General features: G+C 43.4%; 1 protein-coding gene across 1 annotated transcript in view; it reads left to right on the top strand.

The window, feature by feature from the left end:
* Positions 1 to 23,116, top strand: part of Esrp1 (epithelial splicing regulatory protein 1) — a 58,197-nt gene extending 35,081 nt beyond the window's left edge. The window contains exons 13-16 of the mRNA XM_051160273.1: positions 2,024 to 2,192; positions 8,900 to 9,050; positions 14,904 to 15,012; positions 22,495 to 23,116. Coding sequence (XP_051016230.1) covers positions 2,024 to 2,192; positions 8,900 to 9,050; positions 14,904 to 14,978 — 395 coding nt within the window. The 3' untranslated portion in view covers positions 14,979 to 15,012; positions 22,495 to 23,116. The remainder of the gene's footprint in view (positions 1 to 2,023; positions 2,193 to 8,899; positions 9,051 to 14,903; positions 15,013 to 22,494) is intronic.
* Positions 23,117 to 23,402: the final 286 nt, after the last annotated feature.

The following is a 23,402-nucleotide window of genomic DNA, read 5'->3' as shown; positions in this document are numbered from 1 at the left end:
ATGCTTAGGATCTGGGGGGTTAGTGTGTGATGCTGAGGACTGACCCCAGACCTTTGCCATGCTCCAGCACTGAGCCACATGTCTCACCTAGTTACCTCCGGTGATGCTGTTGGCATTGTCTCTGGACTTGAAGGCCAAATAACATAATTTAAAAGTTTATCATTGCCTCCGTTAGCAGAGTTTTCAGTGATATGAAAGAGCTACCCACAGCCACATGTGATTGTATACGCCTGAGTCCCAGCAATGGCAGGCTGAGGCAAAAGCGTTATGAGTTTGAAGCCGGCCTGGGCTATATAGTGAAACTCTGTCTTAAAAGTTCAGTGTACCGTGCTTACCTAACATGCACCAAGCCCTGGGCTGAGCCCCTGGCGCTGTACCAGATGAACATACATACATACCTTATATGTTGAGCCAGAAATCCACAGTGATAACTGCTCACCTTATTCCTTTGTTGTTGTTGTTGTTTGTTTGTTTGTTTGTTTTTTCGAGACAGGGTTTCTCTGTGTATCCCTGGCTGTCCTGGACTCATTTTGTAGACCAGGCTGGCCTTGAACTCACAGCGATCCACCTGCCTCTGGCTCCTGAGTGCTGGGATTAAAGGTGTGCGCCACCATGGCCCGCTCACCTTATTCTTAATAGTGATGGAGAAACCCCTAAGAACAAAGACATCCAGAGACTATCTTGGAGATTTCATGTGAAAGTTACCCTTTGGGGCTCTGCTACTTACAGGATCTAAGGATGTCAGTAAAGTCAGGGGTCCCTCATCTGTCAGTTTAGTTCTCTATCTTCCATCTGGGGCAAATGCTTCATCTAGTGTATTCATGCTACCTGTGGAATCTAGCAGCTACCAGCAGCTCCAATTTAAGAGATTTCTGATCAGAGAAAATGCAGGGTATCTAGAAGATAAAGAAATTTTCTGTCTGGCCTCCCATGGTATGGGGATTAAACCCAGGACCTCACTCAGGATACGTGTGTGCTCCACCACCTAACTATACCCTCAGCCCCTAGATGTATTAATTAAAAATTTGAGCCGCGCGGTGGTGGCACACACCTTTAATCCCAGCACTTGGGAGGCAGAGGCAGGTGGATCCCTGTGAATTCAAGGCCAGCCTGGTCTACAAAGCAAGTCCAGGACAGCCAAGGACACACAGAGAAACCCTGTCTCAAAAAAACCAAAAATAAAAATAAAACAAAGAAAGAAAGAAAGAAAAGAAAAGAAAAAAATTTGAATCACCTTTTTGTATGTATGGGTTTTGGTTGTGGTTCAGTTTTGAGACGTGGTCTTACTATGTAGCCCTCGTGGCTGGCTTGGAACTTGACTATGTAAACTAAGTTGCCCTTGAAGTCATGAAGATAAAGCCTGCCTCTACCTCTTAAGTGCTGGCAATATAGAAGTGCACCACCATGTCCAGTTAAGCCAGCTTTTTATCAGCTGGTTTGGGGAAAGACTTTAGTATCTGTTTCCTCTGGACTGTTTCCTATTGGACTTTTAAAAAGAGGTCTGAAGGTAGGATTAGCTTCAAAGCCTGTCTTTTGGATTGCCTGTAGGTGAGCAGACTGTGGAGTTGATCAATTCCCTGTGGAGCGGTTGCTGTGACACACAAGCGCTTTAGCATATGAATGGCACAGCACTTTATCCTAATCTCTTGAATTTCATGTCATGCTAAAGGGTAAAAAACATTCATACAATCAAAAGGGAGTTGCTTGGGATGTAAAGAACTGTGGTGGTCTTTTCCTTTAAAACGTATAGTTGAGGCCAGGGTGATGGCTCACCAGTTAGGAGCATTTACTGTTCTTGCAGAGGACCTCCTTTCAGTTCTCAGCACCTACATGGCAGCTCACTTTTTAACTCCAGTGCTAGGGGATCTAACACCCTCTTCTGGCTTCCCAGGGCTTGTGCATGATACACACATGAAAACGATCTTTGCGAAAATAACTTGGGTGGGACAGTAACGATAGTTTTGAGTGCTAACGCCCCTGTTAGCTGTTAAGAGCTTGTCTGAGTCTCTCTCTCTCTATTTAGGCCTGTCTCCTCCCTCCTACACTTTCCCAGCTCCTGCAGCAGTGATCCCCACCGAAGCTGCCATTTACCAGCCTTCTCTGCTCTTGAACCCACGGGCACTGCAGCCCTCCACTGCATACTATCCAGCAGGCACTCAGCTCTTCATGAACTACACAGCTTACTATCCCAGGTAAGGTTATACAGGAAGTGACAGCAGGGGCAGAAACAAAGGACTCCTTTGATAACCAGGGCCTGAGCTCACAAAAGAATATTGTCTGCCTTGATGAAGGTTAACATGGCTGGCCACAGCGTCTGGTCATATCTCTCACCAAATAGGTTGTTTTCAGACAGACTGGACGGGATCTGTTCATTTGTTTGTTTGTTTTGTTTGTTTGCTGTGTGTGACCAGCATAGTCTTTAGATTACACACGAATTCAGCTTCCCACTGTCTGGTGTTGGACTGACTGTAGGTAGGTAGGTAGGTAACAACATGGAAACAGATCACAGAACAGAATAATTTATAATGGGAGTGATTGTATTATTTTTTGGTTGAATGTCAGCCCATAATAAATGTAACTACTTTAAATTTTCCAAGGCTTGTATTCTTTGCTTCTTAAATACTTACTGTAAACAAGCCCGGAATGAACTTGCTCACTGTTTTCCTAGGAGCTACACATTTTGTCTTTGCTTTATTTTGGTTGCAGTCTGGGAGGTCACGCTGTATAAATGGAAGAGTATATATTGGGGGGTTGGAAGTTTTAATGTTGGTATTTTTTGTTCATTTGCCTGATCTTTTCTTTACCCCCTCCATTTTTTAAGAACAGGGTCTCACTATGTACCCCTTGCTGTCTATAAACTGGCCTCATATTGGCGGTAATCCTCCTCCTTCTGCCTCCCTAGTGCTGGGATTACAGGTGTGTGCTATCATGGCTAATCTATATTTCTTTAAAATTACGTCTATATGTATTTGTGTGCGTGTGTGTGTGCAGGGGCGGGCTATACATGAAAAAGTTAGAATTGTTTGCAGACTCCACTATGTAGGTCCTAGGGATGGAACAAAAGTTATCTGTCTTGGATTTTATAAAATGATGCAATTGGTGGAGATTTTGGAGTCCCTTTCATACCTCTGCCTGTGAGTCTAACTTAGAGATCTAAGGAACACTTCTTTCTAATCAGTTTTTAAAAATTTTAGCACCTTTGTTTATCCGTGAGTCAGTTTTCTTTATTCATAAAAAAAAAAAAGGTTCACTTTTGTAAAGCATTAGGTGCTTTACAAAAACAAAAGTGTTTATAGCAGGGCATATTTATTTATGTATTTTTTTGTTTTTGTTTTTTGGGGGGGCAGTTGAGACAAGACAGCCAAGGCTACATAGAGAACCCCTGTCTCGAAAAACCGAAAAAAGAAAAAGAAATTATGTAAAATGTAAAATATACATTAGGATCTGATGGAAATACAGACATGAAGAAACGTTTGGACAGTCTGTCTGCAGAGTCCTCACGTAGTTAGGTCATTGTAAGGGGCTGGACAAAGCAGCCCCCGACACATACTAGGCAGCAGGGCCTCAACCTGTAAGTTCAAGGGAAAAGAAGCCCTAACTTTCTAGGGAGCTGGGAGTTCTGTTTGAAAAGGTTTTTACTGAGTGTAGTGTGAGGCCAAGGCTACAGTGGAGCAAGCTTTAGATTTCATAATAGCACTCATGTGCTTTCTTGATGTTTTTGTTTTTTAAGATTTATTTATTTATTATGTATACAACATTTTGCCTGCCCACCAGAAGCGGGCAGTAGATGTGGTTGCTGGTAATTGAACTCAGGACCTATGGAAGAACAGACAGTGCTTTTAATTTCTGAGCCATCTCTCCAGCCTCTTCTTTGTGATTCTTTTCTTAAAAAAAAAAAAAGAAAGAAAGAAAAGAAAAGAAAATAGTTTTCCTACAATGTATTTCCATTCTACTCGCCCCCACAGTCTCCCAACTCTTCCCAGGTCCACACCTCTTTACCCACCTCTAACTTAATGCTTTCTTTGGTTTTTTTTTTTTGGTTTTTCGAGACAGGGTTTCTCTGTGTAGCCTTGGCCATCCTGGACTCATTTTGTAGACCAGGCTGGGCTCGAACTCACAGCGATCTGCCTGCCTCTGCCTCCCGAGTGCTGGGATTAAAGGCGTGCGCCACCACGCCTGGCTGCTTTCTTTGGTTTTTGTTTGTACTTTTAATAACTTATTTATTCTAATTTGTGTTGCCCATATACTCCTGTGGGGGGGGGGCTGTACACTGGAATGTAGTTGACCTACGGAGAGCTACACCCTTAAAGAAAACTCGTCATCTGCTGTCCGGATCTCCTCTTTTAGGGGTTTGGTCATGCTCAGGCCCAGGCTGTGCAGGCGACCACAGAGGCTCAGCATGGGTGTGCAGTTGCCCTCCCATGGCCAGAAGGCACTGTCTGTCCCCATTTTCCCCATCTCCGGCTCTTAAACTCTCTGTGCTCTCCCTTCTGTGCTGGTCCCTGAGCTGTGGGAGGATGTGGTACCAGCCATCCCAGTGTGGCTGCACACTCCACTCTGTCTGCGTCTTGACCAGTTGTGAGTTTCTACGTTAACCTCTGTCTGCTCGCTGTGCAAACTTCTAAGGAGGAAGGACCCTGTGGTCCATGCTCTTGGTGCACCTTGCACAGAGGGAGCCACAGTGTCATCCAACTGCATCCTTTTCTTCACAGCTGTGGTGATACGGTTGTTTCCAGAACGAGAGCCTTTGTTTTCTCTTTCCCTCATTTCCTCTTGCACCATCCTTCATCCAGGCCTGTCCTCCAGGACGTGTCACCCAGTTGAAGCCTGTTTGCCAGCTCCTTTAATGTGGAAGGAAGCACTTTGAATTCTGCGTTGCCCGGACACACTCGTTCGGTCTCAGCCCATTTCATTCTTTCCTAGTGCTGTCAAGTGTTTAACATTTTTTAGAAGTTAAATTATTAATACCAAGTGTACACGAGAAACATACATTGGTGCATGAATATCTAAAACTTCAAAACTTACTGGCATAGTTTGTGAACTTGCATGTGTTCCTCTTGTCTCCATATTACTGCCTAACTGTATGTGATAACATCCCAATTATGATAGTAAAATAGATATGTACTCCTCTTTTGTGGGTAACATATGCCAGGCAACTGTGAAATATTTGTGTTGAAATATTTGTGTAGATCCAGACTCTATATTTCTGCCTTTTTGCATTTCATTTTTGGTGTCCGAACTTAACCATAGGTATAAACCTAATACTGTTATCTTGTGTTTTTATATTTAGATGAATAACGCAATTTGAGTTTGTTCCCTCCCTTCCTTCCTTCCTTCCTTCCTTCCAGTTTTTTGAGACAAGGTTTCTCAGTGTGTAGCCCTGGAATACCTCTGCAGACCAGGCTAGCCTCAAACTCAGAGATCTGCCTGCCTCTACCTCATACCCTGTTCAGAGCAGAGCTTTCTGTCCCTTTATATGGGCTCTAGGGACTGAGTCATCTTGCCAGGTACATCAATTTGAGTTAATTTTTTTGTAGAATTTCAGGGGGAGTCTAAATCAATATTCTTAGATGTTTGTTGTTCCATAACCACTTACCAAACCGAACTTTGTGTTTTGTTAGTTTTGGGGGTTTTTTGCTTTATTTTGTTTTAGTGTTTGTAAATTTGTTTGTGGCCAGATGGTGGTGGCGTACACCTTTAATCCCAGCACTCTGGGAGGCAGAGGCAGGCAGATCTCTGTGAGTTCAAGGCCAGCCTGGTCTACAAATCAAGTCTAGGACAGCCAGGGCTACACAGAGAGACCTTGTCACAAAAACAAAAAGTTTATGTGTGCATCAAGCACATGTAGAAGTCAGGACAACCTCGAGTGTCCTGAGGTCCACTCTCCCTTCTTATTTGAGGCAAATCTAGTTGACCTTCCACGGATCCACCTGTCTTCACTCTGTGTCTTAGCACCCCTGAGATGCCAGCACACACTCACTCCTGCATCCAGCTCTTTACAAGGTTGTGGTTATTTGAACTCAGGTCCTCAAACTTCTATGGCAGAGGCCTTACCTTGTGAACCATCTGCCTTGCCTTTTGTTTTTACTGGTGGTACTGAGTATTACACGGAAGTTTGTGTTTAAGTTAAGCACAGTCTCTACCACTGAGCTACACTGAAACTATAATGCCTGTAATTCTAACACTTAAAAGGTTGAGGCAGGAGGATTGCTTGTTTGGGGTCAGCCTCAGCTATTTACTACACTTGATCTTAGCCAGAAAACACGGGTTATACTGGGCAAGCTTTTTAGCCAATTGCAATTTTCATGGTGCTTTTGCAAATCAAATTGGTGAAGGATCTTTTAAAAAAAATTTTTTGTGTTGGCTGCAGCCAGGCCCTTGTCATAGTACGTGTTTGGACATTAGCGGAAAGCCTTTGGCAGTTAGCCTCACCTGCTTTGTTGAAACAAGATCTCATCTCTGATGCTGGGTAGTGTCCGCCGTATGAGTGCTCACATTACAGATGTGCACCACTGCATCCAGGCTTTTGATGTGTGTTCCAGGTCAGTGGTCTTTAATCAGCTGAGGCATCTCCCCAACTCAGGTAATGGAGAATCTTAACCATGCTCAGTCTTCTGTTTATAAACCTGGGCTTGTCTTGGTTCTTTGAAGCAATGTCTAACATAGCCCAGGCTGGCCTAGAATTCACTGTGTAGCTGAGCATGACTTTTTACTCCTGCCTTTCAGTTCCCAAGCTCACATACTCAGCCGAATGTAAACTTTAAGTATATAGTGTACAACTTTCCTGATGCTTTTTTAAAGAAAATATCCTTTTGCTGTTACTGTAAATAGACATATTTTTAATCTTGTTGTCTTTGTCGTCATATGTAGAAAAGGAGTTGATTCTTTAAGAAGTTCCAATTTAGCTGGGTAGTGGTGGCACATACATTTAATCCTACCGCTCGGGAGGCAAAGCAGCCTGGTCTACACAGAGTCTACAGAGTTCCAGGACAGCCAGGGCTGCACAGAGAAACTCTTTAAAAAAAAAATAAATAAATAAAACAAAAGCCAGGCATAGTGGTGCATCCCTGTAATCTCAGCACTCTGGACGGCAGAGGCAGGAGGATGACTGTGAGTTCCGGGACAGCCAGGGCTACACAGAGGAACCTTGTGTCAAAACAAAACAAATCAAAACAACAAAAACCACACACACACACAAATAAAAAACAAAACCGTGACATCTAGTGTGGTTTCCTAGTTGGACAAAGTTGTAGCTGATATGTGGTCAGAAGGAAATTATTTAACTTTATTCTGTCTCCTCAGTTAAAATGCGGAGGTGTTGGCTTGAAGGGTGTCCAGAGCTTTAAACTCAATTCAGCACACACGTCGTTTCTACTGTTGGTTACACGGGTCTCTTAAGCAGTGATTTAAATTTTGATTTTCACTGGAATCACTTGGGTTGCTGTAACATCTGTTGACACAGTAATGTAGCATTTGGCTTTCGTCAGTCCTTGATTTGAGGGGCTAGCAAGCAGGCTCTTAGCAGAGAGGTGAAAGATCTTCCCAGGTGTTTCATATTTGTTACATAGTTGAGGACTACTGATTAGAGATTAAAAGGGTTAGTGGCTGGTGCTGTTTTCATACTTATATTATTTAATAAATAATATGGTAAAGTAAGCTGTGTCATAGAATCGGTGGTGGTGGTGTGGCGTAGACAAGGTTTCTCGGTGTAGCCATGGCTGTCCTGGAACTCTGGTAGACCAGGTTGGCCTCAAATTCAGAGAGGGTCCATCTGCCTCTGCCTCCTGAGTGCTGGGATTAAAGGCATCTACCACCACTCCCAGCCTTATAGAATCTTATGGATATGTTAAACCATATTCTGAAAAACATTGCTGTGAAACTGAAGGTGTTGAACATCCCCATTGAACAAATGGAAATTTCCTGGGCTAATTAGCATAGTCTGTGGGCTAGAGGCACATCTGGTAACCTCGTTGTTAAAATTATGTAGAGTGCATCCTCTGAAGTGGTACAGTTAACCTCCATGAGAAGATGTCTGTGAGTTCATAACCTAACATTGGAGTCTGTATTGCTTCTTAAATTTACGACTGTGTTACAAAATGTTCTGTACATATTTTAAATTGTAATTATCTGGTTGTCAGTTACAGAGAATCAATTGGGTGGGGAATCTCACAAAGCTGGCTGATGAGCTACTTAATGAGACTAATGGGTATTAGTAGAGGTACCACACAAGTCAGACACTCTTGGGGCTTGTGCTTCTTGGAGGAAACTGCTGCAGATAGAGCCAGGAGGCTTCGTCCTAAAGTCTTCCCACTTGGGTGATCAGTCCGGCTTGTTAGGTTTCCCTTCTGCCTCTTTGCCTCTTCTGCTTTTCGATTCCTGTTGGCAGGAGTTGCCTGGTGCGTTCTGCTCTGCTGTGTGCCTCCTGGGCTTCATCAGGCCCTTGTGCACGTGGGGAGAGTGCTTGGTTCTCGGGAGCATCACTTTGAACACTTCCCATCTCTGGCTGTGCTTCCTATTAGTCCTTTACAGACATGTGTCTTCTTCATGCCTTAATATTCCTGGAAATGGGCTGTCTAACAACCATCAGCGGGCTGGGCTTGGGAAGTGGCTGAGTGACTAAAGAGGCTTACTGCTACATTCCTATCCCCTTGAGAACCTGAGAGACTAGGGGAAAGTCCTGCATCTAACACTGCATTAACCCCACTGTACCTCCACGTGTCTGCTGTGACCATGTGAGACAGAACCTTTGTGGCATTCTTCCCTGTCTTGGGAAAGGTAGCTCAGCGAAGCATAAGAAGCAGCACCTTCAGAAAGTCGGGTTCTTAAAGTAATACATTTGAGAGTAAACTTTTCAACGTTGTGTGTTCCTGTTGGTTCACTGTGCTTTCTCTCCCTCTAGCCCCCCAGGTTCGCCTAATAGTCTTGGCTACTTCCCTACAGCTGCTAATCTTAGCAGTGTCCCGCCCCAGCCTGGCACGGTGGTCAGAATGCAGGGCCTGGCCTACAATACTGGAGTTAAGGAAATTCTTAACTTCTTCCAAGGTTACCAGGTCAGTAGCTTGAAGAAGAAAAATCCTCAGTGCCCTTATTATTACTATAATAAGTAGACTTGCCTAAAGAATGCAGCTAGGGAGGAAACTGAATCTCCAAAACCCAACATGGGTCTCTGCTAATGGATTTGCTTGTTTTGAAGTTCTTGGATCTAGATCTGGTCTCAGTGTTGAGGACTTAAGTCCAGGTTCATCCTCTTGACAAGATTAGGGCGTATCTATGCTGTCATAATTCTTGCTACATAATCCTCTTTCCCTGTGTCTTCCGGGTGCTTTGTCAAAGCCAGTGTGCTCTGGGAAGGCTCATCAGGGCAGGCAGCTTTCCAGGCGCTTGCATAAAGAACAGGATTGACCACAGAGGTGTTTTCCTTGGGATCATCTGTTAATTCCTTGACCTAAAAAGTAAAATGAGTATAGTGGTGTGTATGCCTTTAATTGTTGGAAAAAGCAGGCAGACCTCTGTGAGTTCAAGTCCAGCCTGATCTACATAGTGAGTTCCAGGCCAGCCAGGACTACAAAGTGGGACACTGTCTCGAAACAAATAAGCAAGTAGGTAAATAAATTAAAATACTTGGGCTCGAGAGATGGCTCCCCTGCTAATTAACAGTGCTTCCTGCTCTTGTAGAGGTCACTGGTACAGTTCCCAGAACCCACATGGCTGGCTCATGACCATCAGTAAACTCCAGCTCCAGAGAGTCTGTGCCTCAGAGGGAGTCAGGCATGCACATGTATACATGCATGCAGGCGGGCAAGATATTCATACACATAAGAGAAATGTTTTGTTTTTTGAGACAGGTCTTACTATGTAGCTTTGGCTACCTAGAACTCACTGTGTAGAGCAGCCTCAAACTCAGAGACCTGCCTGCCTCTGCCTCCAAAGTGTTGGATTAAAGGCATGTACCTCCACACCCACCCACCCACCGACCTTCCTTCCTCCTTCCTTCCATTCTTTCTTTTTCCTTCTTTTCCTTTGTTTTTTTTTCTCTCTTTCTCCCCCCCCCCCCCCCCACTCCATCTGTCCTCTGTCTCTCTCCCAGCACTAGGATGGCAAAGGTAGGTGGCTACCCTGTCTAAAAAAACAGGAAGAAGGGCTGGAGAGATGGCTCAGTGGTTGGGAGCACTGACTGTTCTTCCAGAGGACCCGGGTTCAATTCCCAGCACCCACATGGCAGCTCACAACTGTCTGTAACTCCAAAATCTGACACCCGTAGACATACAATGCACATTAAAAAAAAAAAAAAAAAAAAAAAAAAAGCACTTACCACCAAACCTCATGACCTGAATGTGATCCCTGGGAGATTACCATGGTAGAAGGAGAAGATTGTCCCTCTGACTTCACACACCCATATGCACCCCCACCCCAATACACATACCAAATAAGGTCATCTAAATTTTTTAAAATAAATGAGTAGTAAGGATATAGCTTAGTGGTACAATATTTTCAATCTCCAGGACTGCAAATAAACTGTAAATAAACAAATAGAAACATTTAAAATGGAGTTTCAAGTTGAGTATTTAAAAATCAAAAGCTCTCTGCTAAGTACACTTTAGAAAAATAAAAATTAAAAGCCTCTGCCTAACCTTGGAAAAAAGAAAATAAAGCAAGCAGACACCCCAGCTAACAGACTTGTTTGGGTGCTGGAACTGGAGTAGAAGGTTGGCCTCCAGGAAGTGACTCATCTGCTACAGCTGCCTTTGCTCTCATCTTTTTTTCTTCTTCTTCTTTTTTTCTTTCTTTCCTTCCTGCTGCCTGTGTCCATCACGGTCTTCTGATTTTAAGAGTAAGTTTTTCTTGGTAACAGGTTTGTAACAGTGATACCTGTTTCTTTCCAGTTCATCTAAGCAAAGCCTATTATTATTATTTCTTCTTCTTCTTCTTCTTCTTCTTCTTCTTCTTCTTCTTCTTCTTCTTCTTCTTCTTCTTCTTCTTCTTCTTCTGTTCTTCTTCTCTTCTTTTCTTCTGTTCTTCTTCTTCTTCTTCTTCTTCTTCTTCTGTTTCTTTCCAGTTCATCTGAGCAAAACTTGTTTCTTCTTCCTCCTCCTCCTCCTCCTCCTCTTCCCCTGTCTACCACCCTAACCACCATTGTCTTTAAGACTTTAACATGCAGGGAGTGTTTTCTATCCGTGAGGAGGAAGGTCGCTTTTCTTTCCTCCTTGCTTAGCATGTTCTTCAGAAGATGAGTACTCAGTGTTCCCGATGGGTCAGTGGCTCGGTACTCTTCTCTGAGTGATTGGTCAGCCACTGTAGGGCTGGAAAATTTCAAGGCTACCCTCCAGGCCTCCTTTACTCAGATTAAATTACACGGTTTTTACTGACAGTTGATTGAAAAGGTTAATCAGGCTTTTGAGAAAAAACGTTGACTTTTGTAGTTTTCCATTGTAGAGACTCTGGAATTTTCAAGTTTGACCATCAGCTGGGCTTAATGGTTTAGCTTGGTTGGTCCAGTTTCATTTACTTTCATACTGAATAAAATCAAGCAGTCCTATACATACGTTCATAATGAGATTAAGCAAAGTTAATCTTGTAGAGAAAGTACCGTGGTTGGTGATTGTGGGTACTTATTTCCCCTCAAATACATAATTAGGATAATTTCTAGTTTTATGATGAAAAACTGGGCACAGGACTGACAAGGTGGCTCGGGGTAATGGTGCTTGCAGGCAAGCCTGGCCGCTTGAGCCTACATGGTGGAAGGAGAAAGCCAACTCCCAAAGGTTGTCCTTTGATGTCCACATGTGTGCTTAAGCATGCCTGCATGTATGCACATACACATACAAAATAAGTCAATGCGATTAAAAAGTGGGCAAGGTACAAAAATGTTAAAATCTGACATTCTTGAAAAGTAACGTGATAAAGTTTATGGCAAACGTTCTCGTGTAGCTTCTAGAGTCATTCAGGGTTAGAGCTCTCTGTCAATCTCAGAGCACCGTGATGCTGCATTATTTCTTCTCTTGATATTTTGCTTTTATTTTGGAAGTGTTTGGAATTTATTTTTATTTCCTTATTAAATGAGTTTGAGGCACGCACACTCTTTTATAGCTCAGTTGAGCACTATGTAGATCAGGCTCGACTTGCCTGGCTCAGCAAACTAGATCAGTGAATCAGGGCTACGCTGGGACCCCAGTCATCCAGACGTGTAGTTCCAGCATCTGCCTTCAGCAATTCAAGCTGTGAGGCATGCATTCAGAGCTTTATACCTAACTTCTTCTCATTCTTACATAAAACCTAAGATTTTTCACTCTTGTCTTTTATTTTTCTCTGAGAAAAGGTTTCTCTGTGTAGCCTTGACTGTCCTGAACCCACTTTGTAGACCAGGCTGGCCTGGAACTCAGAGATCCTCCTGCCTCTGCCTCCTTAAGTGCTGGGATTGTAGGCGAGTGCCACCAAGCCTGGCTCCTACTGTCTTTTTAAAAGTCTGTGCCACCTTATTTGTTGTTTGCCCTTCAGCGAACAGCTGGTAATTATGGGGTCCTAGATTCCTTGAATTTGGCTTTGTCACAGGTGGTAAAAACTGTAGATGACTCCTTAAAGATTGTTCTCTGGAGTGCAGTCTGTTTACACTCCCACTCCTTCTGTCCCGATTTAAGTGTGTAGCCTTGACTATCCTGGACCTCACTATGTACACCAGGTTGGCCTGGAATTCAGAGTACCAAGCACTGAGACTAAAAGTATGCATCCCCATGCCCTGTTACTGTTTTCTCAAGACAGGCTGTCCTTGAACTCACAAAGATCCATTTACCTTAAATCCGTGTGCCACCACCATCCAACTACTATTGTTAATCTTAATACTTGTCTTAATTTTATTTCTGATTCTTTTTTATTAGTTTTATATGATAATTACATTGAGATACTTAAAACAAATATCCAAGAAATAATTGGTTCATTTTGCCAGTGGTGTCCAATTTTATCTTTTTTTTAAAAATCCAGTTTTTTCTTTTTTTTCTTTTTTTTTTTTTAAAGATTTATTTATTATGTATAGTGCTGTGCCTGCATGTACCGCTGCAGACCAGAAGAGGGCATCAGATCACATTATAGATGGTTGTGAGCCACTATGTGGTTGCTGGGAATTGAACTCAGGACCTCTAGAAGAGCAGTCAGTGTCCTTAACCTCTGAGCCATCTCTCCAGCCCCAGTTTTATCTTTTAAACAGACATAAAACCATAATAGCAAATGTTATTTTAGAAATGCATTATCTTAAATGGGTGTGGTGGTTCATACCTTTAATCCTAGCACTCTGCAGGCAGAGACAGTTGGATCTCTAAATTTGAGACCAGCCTTAGTGAGTTCCAGGACAACTGTAGCTACATAGTAAGACCCTGTCTTTAAAAAAAAAAAAAAAAAAAAAAAAGCAAAAGAGAAATGGGTAATTTTTTAAAATAAAGAATTTAGATACATTTCCCCCATTAATTCCACATCATTTCTCTTATAAAACTATCCCAACTTTGTGAACTCCCTAGTTATAGGGATAGGGGATACAAAGCTAGGAAGGGCAAGGGTTTCTGTTGGGCAGAGTCAGATGCAGGGGGGACAGGTCCTACCGTCAGGCCTGTCGTAGTTGACTATGGTGGCACCCACTGTCATCCCAGGGTCCAGGCCTGGGGGAGAATTGAAGCTAGCCTGGGGTGTGCCACAGGACTTTATATCAATAGAAAAAAACAAGGCCGGGATGGCCGCCTAGCTCCGCTGCTGGAGTGCATGCCTAGGGTGCAGAAGCACTGAGTTTCACCCCAGCAGCTCGTAAGACCATCAAGGTGTGGCACCCACCAGCAGTCCCAGCACTTGGGTAGATCAGGAGTTCAGGGCCACCCTTGGCTGCGTGGTGTGAATAGTTCTGCATAATTGCTGACAGTAAGAGGATTGTGCTGGTCATTAAGATAAGGGCACTGGTGTTTTGGATGGTGGCTTGCGCATTCTCATGTCTTTGGAAGTCCTTACATATCTTTAACACTTCATTTACTCCTCATTTGCTGTTGCTTTTTCATGGCTTTGAATTTTCAATAAATACTGGGTTTCTTCCTCAACACTTTGACTCTATGTCTTTTGATGACTCATACAAACTTTATTACAAAATTTATTATTTAGTACCCAACTGAGAGAATTTATTTCAGATCTAAAACTGTTTAAAATTAACTGGGTTAAAGTGTTTATGCTCAAATAAGTAATATCCTATCATACCTGAAGTTTACTACTAAGAAACCAGATTCTGGGCTGGAGAGATGGCTCAGCAGGTAAGATCACTGGCTGCTCTTCCGAGGGTCTTGAGTTCAGTTCCCAGCACATAGATGCTCACAACCATCTACAGGATCTCTTGTCCTCTTCTGGTACATGCGAACAAAATATTGATACGTATAAAAAAAAAAAAAAAAAGCCAACTGGGCGGGGTTGTACACACCTTTAGTCCCAGTACTTAGAAGGCAGAGGCAATTGGATCTCTGTGAGTTCAAGGCCAGCCTGGTCTACAAAGTGAGTTTAGGACAGCCTGGGCTACACAGAGAAGCCTGTCTCTCAAAACATAAATAAATAAACAAACAAACAAATAAATAAATAAATAAATAAATTTTTAAAATAAATATTTTTTAAAATCTTAAAAGGAGAGAGATCAGATTTGATCTCCCTTAATTATGGTCTGGTGGGTTTGTTTAAGTTTTAATACATGTATTCAGTGTAACAGCCTCCTGAAAGAGATTTTGCTAAGTAGTAAGTGAAGCATTAGAGGAAATTCATGTGTGTGGCTTACAACAGTGTCGTTTGCTAGGATCTAAATGTCATACTTTTGTTGATCTGTCTAGTTAAGTAACATCCATAGTGACAGGCTGTCCATCTTTTGATCCTGTTTGTTTCAACTTGCATTTTAGTATGCAACCGAGGATGGACTTGTACACACAAATGACCAGGCCAGGACTCTACCCAAAGAGTGGGTTTGTATTTAAGGGCCCCAGCAGTTAGAGCGTCCTCAGAAAGAAGGTAAGGACCTGTCATGTCAGCTAAACCAGAGAGGCCCAAGTAGAGAAGCCAAGAACCTGGGTTTCTTTAGGAGCAAGTGAGGGGTTCCGCTTTCCTCTCTGTGCTACGCAGAAGACCTTGAAGGAGTGGGGACGGGGAGGAGGTTTGTAGTCCAAGAACACAGTGTCAGGGTAACGTGTGTGCATGAGAGTTGTGTGCTGCTCTGCAGTGAGGGCCTTCTTGGACATTTGTTTATTTCTCAATTGTGGGAAAGAGTGCTCCTCCTCCTCCTCCTCCTCCTCTTTTGGTTTTTTTGAGACAGGTTTCTCTGTGTATCCCTGGCTGTCCTGGACTTGCTTTATAAATGAGGCTGGTCTCGAACTCACAGAGATCCGCCTGCCTCTGCCTCTGCCTCCGCAGTGCTGGCATTAAAGGTGTGCGCCACCATGCCTGGCCTTCTTTTTCTTTTCTTCTTCCCTCCTTCCTTCCTTCTTGTTCTTCCTCCTTTTATTTTCTTCCTTTTCTTCTTCTTCCTTTCTCCTTTCTCCTTTTTTTTTTTTTTTTAACTTAAGGTGGCTGCTTAGCCTGATAACCTGAATGTGATCACTGAGTCCCACCATGGCAATTGAGAGCTGACTTTGAAGGTTGTCCTCTGACTTCTACATGTGCACTACACACACATGATACAGAAAAGAAGACAGGGCTGAAGAGATGGCTCAGAGGTTAAGATTGCTGGCAGCTCTTTCAAAGGTCCTGAGTTGAATTTCCAGCAACCACATGGTGGCTCATAACCATCTGTAATGAGAACTTGTGCTCTCTCCTGGTGTGCAGGAGTACATTAAGGCAAAAACACTGTATACATAATAAATCTCAAGAAAAAAAAAAAAAAAAAAAAACAACCGGGCACAGTGGTACACACCTGTAATCCCAGGACTCGGGAGGCAGAGGTAGGTGGATCTCTGTGAGTTTGAGGCCAGCCTGGTCTACAAAGCGAGTCAGGGACAGCGAAGGCTACACAGAGAAACCGTGTCTCGAAAAACCGAAGGGAGGAAGAGTGAGTGAGTGTATGAGTCACCGTTCTAGAAGATGATACATACTTTTTGCGTGTCCAGCTCAGCCAGGTGCAATTAGGTGTACCTGCTGTTCACTTTTAGGAAGATTCTGGACATTGTAAGACTCCTGCTAAAAACAGAAACTGGCTTTGTTCAAAATTATTGAAACCCTTTCATTGTATGTCTTTTTTTCTCCCCTTTTAATCTAAAGCTAGATAGAATATTGATAGAATTAGTGGGTTATTATCAGGAAGGATTCTTTCCACTAACTCACGAGTTTTCCCAGAAGGATGCTGGCATTCTGTTTCCACCGAAGAAGGCTATCGGTGTGGCTCTTTTCTTCACTTTGGTTGTTAGATTTCCAAACTTGTTGTTTTCTAATTTTGTTAGATGGTTCTGAGCTTCAACGATGTGGAATTGAAACTGGAGATGTAATTGCCAGTATTCCGTCATCTTTGAGAAATATGAATCTCTGTGTGGCTCCTCATTCTGACTATAGTTTCGGGCGCAGGTGAAGAGTTTGATATCTGCCTTTTTCAGTGCGGCTTTACAGTAGCTGGGGCCCCTCAAGGATCATTCTGTTTCTCACAGTGGGAGTGGGGCCTGGCTTCTCCCAGGCCCAGTGCTGAGGCTCATCATGTAGCTCGCTGATACCCTTTTCTCCCTCACTTGTCTCTGTCCGTGATCACAAGAGACTGTGAGAGCACTTCTTGAGTTATTGAGTATGCCCAGAGCACCCTGATCCCTGAGAAGGCTGCTTGATACTTGGCTGAAAGAGATGTCTCCCATATAACCGGACACCTTTTTAAATTTTGTTCTCCTCCTGTGGGACAAAAGATAGTGTTTGCACCTAAATTTCAATCTGTCAGGGTTGCTTACCTACAGATGAGCTCTGTTCTCATACAAAGATGAGGCCGCTAAGTGTGGCATTTCTCTGCACTGTAGAATATGTAGAAGAAGCAATGCTGCATATTTAACTCAATTTTGAGGAATCAGGTGGATTAATGAATGTAAACAAATGTACAGTGTGTGTTTTGTGGGGCTGGGGACAAAACCCAGGGCTCTGTGCGTGCTAGACAGTCTCTTCTTCCTGAGCTGTATCACCCGCCTCCCAGGGCTGTGTGCGTGCTAGACAGTCTCTTCTTCCTGAGCTGTATCTCCCGCCTCCCAGGGCTGTGTGCGTGCTAGACAGTCTCTTCTTCCTGAGCTGTATCACCCGCATCCCCAGCTGTAAGGCTTATAAACTATAAAGTTCTGTGTTAACATTTTTATTGCTTTTAGCCGGGCGTAGTGGCACACATCTTTAATCCCAGCCCTCGGGAGGCAGAGGCAGGCGGATCGCTGTGCGTTCGAGGCCAGCGTGGTCTGCAAAGTGAGTCCAGGACAGCCATGGCTACACAGAGAAGTCTTGTTTCAAAAAACAGAAGAAACAAACAAAACAAAAAGAGAGAGACTTCTCTAGTTTTTCCACACACGTCCTTTTGTGCTCTAGACTCTGACCTTTGACTCAATAGTCAGTCCTATGGCCTTAGTGGCCTTAGTGGCCTCTGGTCCATGCCAGCTTCTCTGGCTGTTGGGTTTTCATGACCTTGCCCTTTGTGATATATTGCTTTTGAAGCAGTTTCTGAACTGTCCTTCAGTTTGGGTTTCCTTGTGTTGGTAGGTTTGAGGAAAGATCACATGTGTGCAGTTCCCGGGTTGTTATATGCTGTCTAGGGACATGTAGTGCCATGTGGCATTCCTGGGTAAATTAGCGTTCACCTCTTGGTTCACGTTGTGCCTCCTACCTTCCTTCACTGGGCGGCCATTACTGTTTCTTCCTTGTGCTGTTTGGAAGAGAATTCCTCTCCTGCCCACATTCCAGGGAAAGGTTTTCCTAGTGTGTTACTGGGAATTGCTTCCCATATTGCCCCACCATATTTCTATACTAGCATTGGCTCTTGCATATTTATTTGCTACTAGGGGGTCATCCAGGACTGACTGACTGCCCTTTAGGCTGCTGAGAATGTGTTTCCTCCAGTGCTGAGGAGCTCGCTCTGGTTAGCTTGTCCCTTTAATACGCTTTCATCTGTTTAAGATTTTCCCTTTAGTGTCCTTGAATGTCACTGACCTAGGCTCCTGACTGTTTGATCTCCCGTCTACTTTAGATTTTAAGCTCCTTGAGCTCTGTTTCCTTTGGCCTTTTGTCATCGTGCTGCCGTCTTCAAACAACATTTTGCCTTTTGGAATAGTTTTCTATTCCTTCCAAAGAATCTTGGGGGCGGGGTATTTTGCCTACATGTATGTCTGTGCACCACGCTCATGCCTGGTGCCCCACAGAGTCGGGTAGAGATCATTCTTTGTGATGACTGTCTGTAATCCCAATAGCTCAGAGATTGAAACAGACCAGCGTGGACTAGGGAGTTGGAGTCCGCATCATTTCGCAGAGGATTTAAACAACACAACTCATCAGGACTTTAGGCTTCTGTTTTTTCTTTTTTGTTCTATTGAGAAAGGGTCTTGTTAAATAACCCATGCTAATGTTTTATACCTGGTGAAATCCAGTTATCTTTAAATTTTTCTGTGTAAGCTCAGTGTCTTGGTACGCATCCACAATTCTAGTACGTAAGCGGCAGAGGCAGGAGGATTTCCAGATTTCCAGACCTTTAATCTGAGATCTTGGAGGAGTTTGAAGTTCGAATCTCACCTGGCTACCTAGTGAGTTCCCACGTAGCCCCAGGCTTGTCTGCAGTGCAAGGCCTTCCTTGTTTCTAAAATGAAAAGAGAAAGAAATTCTCCTGGGTACATAATACTTTAATGAGAGTGTATGACAAAATATAACATTGTTTTAACATCTCACTAGAAAAGAGAGACAGGTTAGAGAACATTTGCATTTGAAAATTTTAAATTGCAAGGCCATGGTAAGTAATAGATTCCCTCATCTGTGTCTGGATCACAGTATTGATTTTTATCGTTCCTTCTGAGATTGTCCTTTTCTGCCATCCGTTAAAGATGCTAAGGCTTCTTCACTAAAACTGAAATGCCACTCACATCTCTGAGATTATGAGGCAGGTCTGGCCCGGCAGTAATGCTGTGCACACACCTGTAATCCCAGCACTTGGGAGGCAGAGGCAAGTGGATCTTTGTGAGTTCGAGGCCAGCCTGGCCTACAAAGTGAGTCCTGGATAGCCAAGGCTACACAAAGAAGCCCTGCCTTCCCCCCATCCCCACTCCCTCCAAAAAAACAAGGTTTGAGGAAGCTAAACATTTAACATCCTTTTTTATCATTCTGTTTCTTCTGCACAACAGCTTGGGATGGGCATGTATTTGTAGGTGCCCCAACGTGATTTTTAGTATAATATAATGAGCTGGGAATAGGAATGGTATTGATTGAACACTGACAGGCCCACCAGGTTTGAGTGGCCTCATAGATTGAGGACCTTGCTTTAGCCAGGTTCACATCATGCAGTACCCAGCCACGACGTTCAAGTGAGGCTCACTGCTGTCTTACTGTGCTGGATCATGCGGGACTTTCCGGGGCTGCCTGAGTTGTTGTAGGTGGTTGTCAACTCGCCTCGCCATGGTCTTAGCAGTAGGAGAGGCGACGTTCTTTAAGGAAAACTAGGGCATGTTGGGCATTTCGACAGCATGGTGAATAATTGGTAGACTTCCTTCTCTGTGTGTGTGCCAGCATGTGTATCCAGAGAGTGGCTTCTCCATGCATAGTGTTTTAAGCTGAGCACTTACTTATCTCTTTGTAAATCACATTTTAAACATGAATGCTAACAATCTGGTATTTGGCTTAATTTTGGAATTCTTGGGTTTTTTTTTTTTTTTTTGGTTTTTCGAGACAGGGTTTCTCTGTGTAACCTTGGCCATCCTGGACTTACTTTGTAGACCAGGCTGGCTGCGAACTCACAGCGATCCGCCTGCCTCTGCCTCCCAAGTGCTGGGATTAAAGGCGCGCGCCACCACACCCAGCTCATTTACATTTGAAAGTATGCATAATGCATAATTCCAATGGTTTTTATTTTAATTTTTGAGGTGTTTGGTTTTTCTTTTTTCTTTTCTTTTTTTTAAAAAAATATGCCATGTTAATAAAATGGCATAGGAGGAAGCCGTGTGTGTAAAGATTTCCACCTAGGTCTCTCTGTTCCAGCCAGCCCTTGGGATTTGACGGAAACCTCATGTACCACAAATCCACACATACTCCAGACCTTCATATACAGTTACATAGCATCAGCTTGTAGCTCACATTTATCCTCCCATATACTTTGAATTATTTCTAAACTAGTTATGATACAATGCAAAGTGAACAGCTGGGTGCAGTAGCACACACCTATAATCCCAGTACTCAGGGAGGCAGAGGCAGCTGGATCTCTGAGTTGGAAGCCAGCCTAGTCTACAAAGTGAGTCCAGGACAGTCAAGGCTACACAGAGAAGCCCTGTCTCGAAAACAACACACACACACACACACACACTGGTGTTGCTGCATCCCCTGGCTATTCTGATACTTTATATATAATCCACACTGGCCTTGAATTTGGGGGGGTCGGTGCTCCTGTCTCATCTTCCTGAGATCGGGGATTACAGATGTGCCCTGCCAGACCTGGCCTGGTTGCCGCTGTTGCCACCGTTGCTTATTTGGAGAATAGTGACTGGTTGGAGAGATGGTTTGGTGTTTTACTTAAGAGTACGCACTGCTCTTGCAGACAAGCTGAACTTGGTTTCTAGATGACATGTCGGGGCTAACCACCACCTGTAACGTCATCGCCAGGGCATGTTCTCACCTCCTCCATCACCTACACGCATGTGCACATATTCCCACACAGACACACATGAATACATGTAACTAAAAATAATACAAAATAAAATGTTTTAAAGAAGGGAAACTGGGCATGGTGTTGCATTCCTTTAATGCCAGATTCATGAGGCGGAGGCAGGCTGGCCTCTTGAGTTCAAGGGCAGCTTGGTCTACACAGGGAAACCCTTGGCTCAAAAAGTAAAAGAAAAGGAAACAAAAAGGAAGGGAAAATGACCATACAAGAGCCTGTACGTGATCGGAGCTGATGCTCGGCCCTTCTGATATTCATCTCCAGCTGTTTGAACTTCCACATCTGGATCCTCGGGTAGGCATGGCTTCCTGTGCCAGCTCACACTGACTGACTGCTTCCCGTTCCCCATCTTCGGCGTGGCCATAGGGACTGGGGTGTGTAGTGTGTGTGAAGACCTGGGTTTGGTCAGTGCTTTGACTGATGACCGTGCTACATCGTACCACATCTAAAAGCTACGCTAAGGGGGTGGGTCTCTACCTTCTTGACACTGCAGCCCTTTAACACAGTTGTGGTGACCCCAACCATAAAATCATTTTGTTGCTACTTCATAACTGTTCTTTTGCTGCTGTTACGAGTTGTAAGTTTTTGTTTGCTTGTTTTTTTTAGAGATAGAGGTTTGCCAAAAGGGTCAAGACGTGCAGGGTGTGTGAAAATGAACTGTATGACTCAAAGTGCTAATCAATCACTGACGGTCATGGCTTGTGCTGCTTATTAACTTTAATGTTTTTGCTAGCAATCATTTGAACTTTACACTAGAATTACAGGTTGTTGTTTTTTGTTTGTTTGTTTTTGAGACAGGGTTTCTCTGTGTTATCTTGGCTGTCCTAGAGCAGGCTGGCCTTGAACTCAGAGCGATCTGCCTGCCTCTGCCTTCTGAGTGCTGGGATTAAAGGTGTGCACCACCACGCCTGGCCCTAAAGTTTGTTTGTTTGTTTGTTTCAAGATGTATTTTTCAAATTTTTATTTTATTTATTCGTGTGTGCATGCGCATACACATAAGTGTGTACATGGTTGTCCATAGAAGCCAACAGAGGTTATCAGAACCCTTGGAGCTGGAGTAACAGGCAGCTGGGAGCCAAAATCTAGTCCTCTGGAAGAGCAGCAGGGAGTCCTAACCACTGAGTCTTTTCCTAGACCTGTGTTTCTGTTTGGTTTGGTGTTTTGGGTTTTTTTGTTTTGTTTTGTTTTGAGACAAGATCTCTCTGTAGTCCTGACTGTCCTGGGGCTCACACAAATTCTGCTTCCAATTTCGTGCTGCTGGGATTAAAGGTGTAAGCCACCATAGTCCGCACTCCTGCTGTGTAAAGCCACTAACACTGAGTTGAACGTCTAGTGCTAGAAGAATGTTAGACACTGAGCCACGCGGAAGAGTGTGTAAAATGGAGCCCAGTTGAATTTGGCAGATGCAGTGTTACGTGTTAAGTACATTCAGTAATACAAAGGGAAGGGAATTACAAGAATTGCCAGCGCTGTACAGACCTCTCTGCTAGTCTGTTAAACTCCAAGCATTGCCTGTGTGAATGCCACTGTGAAATAGAAACGGGGACTGTCTGAAAGACGTTAGTCTCTTACGGATTTGAAAAATTAAATTTAGAGGTTATAATATTCTTTCTCTCTCTCTTTTTTAACCCTTTCAGTGTTTGAAAGACGTATGGTGATCCTGAAGCTATCAGACAAGAAAACTTCTAGCAATTTCAGGGGATGTTTGTCTACACTCAGGCTGCAGGATTTTCAGCCAGCATGATTGGACAGTAGGCTAGGCTTTATCTTTTGGTGGAGTGAAAAAAGTTGAGCCAGTGATGCCAAACCTTAATAGCAAGCAGCATGCACACACGTGGCTCCTTGCTGAGTGCAAATAGGAATTTAAAATGTGAATTTGAAGTCAAATGTTTCACTTCCAGCTAAAGTGGCATCAGTTGTTTCCTAAGTTTAAGCCTTAGAGTAAGAAAATTCCACTAGCATCCACCATGCACCATTAAGTGCTATGGAAGCTTCATTGTGTATTCCCACTTTTCTAGCTCGCTGTGTTCTGTAAAATAAAACCCCGTTGCTAAGTAATTTAAGTGTAACTTCTTAGAATACTTAAATTCCAAATTAAGAAAAGGAATAAAATTAAAACTAGTATTTTCCCAAATATTAGTTTTCTTCGCTAGGCCATCATGGTGCCTTATAGTTAAAAACAGATTTTTAAAAACAACCTCAGGCAGGCGGGGCCTATAGCTCGGTGGCAGAGAGCTTGCCTAGCACACTTGAGCCCCGAGTTCTTTCCCAGTAGCCCGTCTTCACAGACACACCTGGAGACTCCCCTTCCACACACATGCCTGGTTAAAGGGCTTGGCTGTTTTCCTCAACAGATACCAGTTGTAAATAAGAATGAAGTAGGGGCCAAAATTTGAAACCAAAAATGAAGCAGCTATGTGTAGTTAGTAATTCCTAGTTTGAGCTTTGACTGAATGTTCGGCTTCATGCGTATTATTTTATATTGTACTTTTTTCATTGTTGATGGTTTGGACTTTAATAACAGAAATTCCATAGTTTTTAATGT

Source organism: Acomys russatus, chromosome 2 (assembly GCF_903995435.1).
Source record: "Acomys russatus chromosome 2, mAcoRus1.1, whole genome shotgun sequence".
Lineage (NCBI taxonomy): Eukaryota > Metazoa > Chordata > Mammalia > Rodentia > Muridae > Acomys > Acomys russatus.
This window is presented reverse-complemented; position numbering and strand designations above follow the sequence as displayed.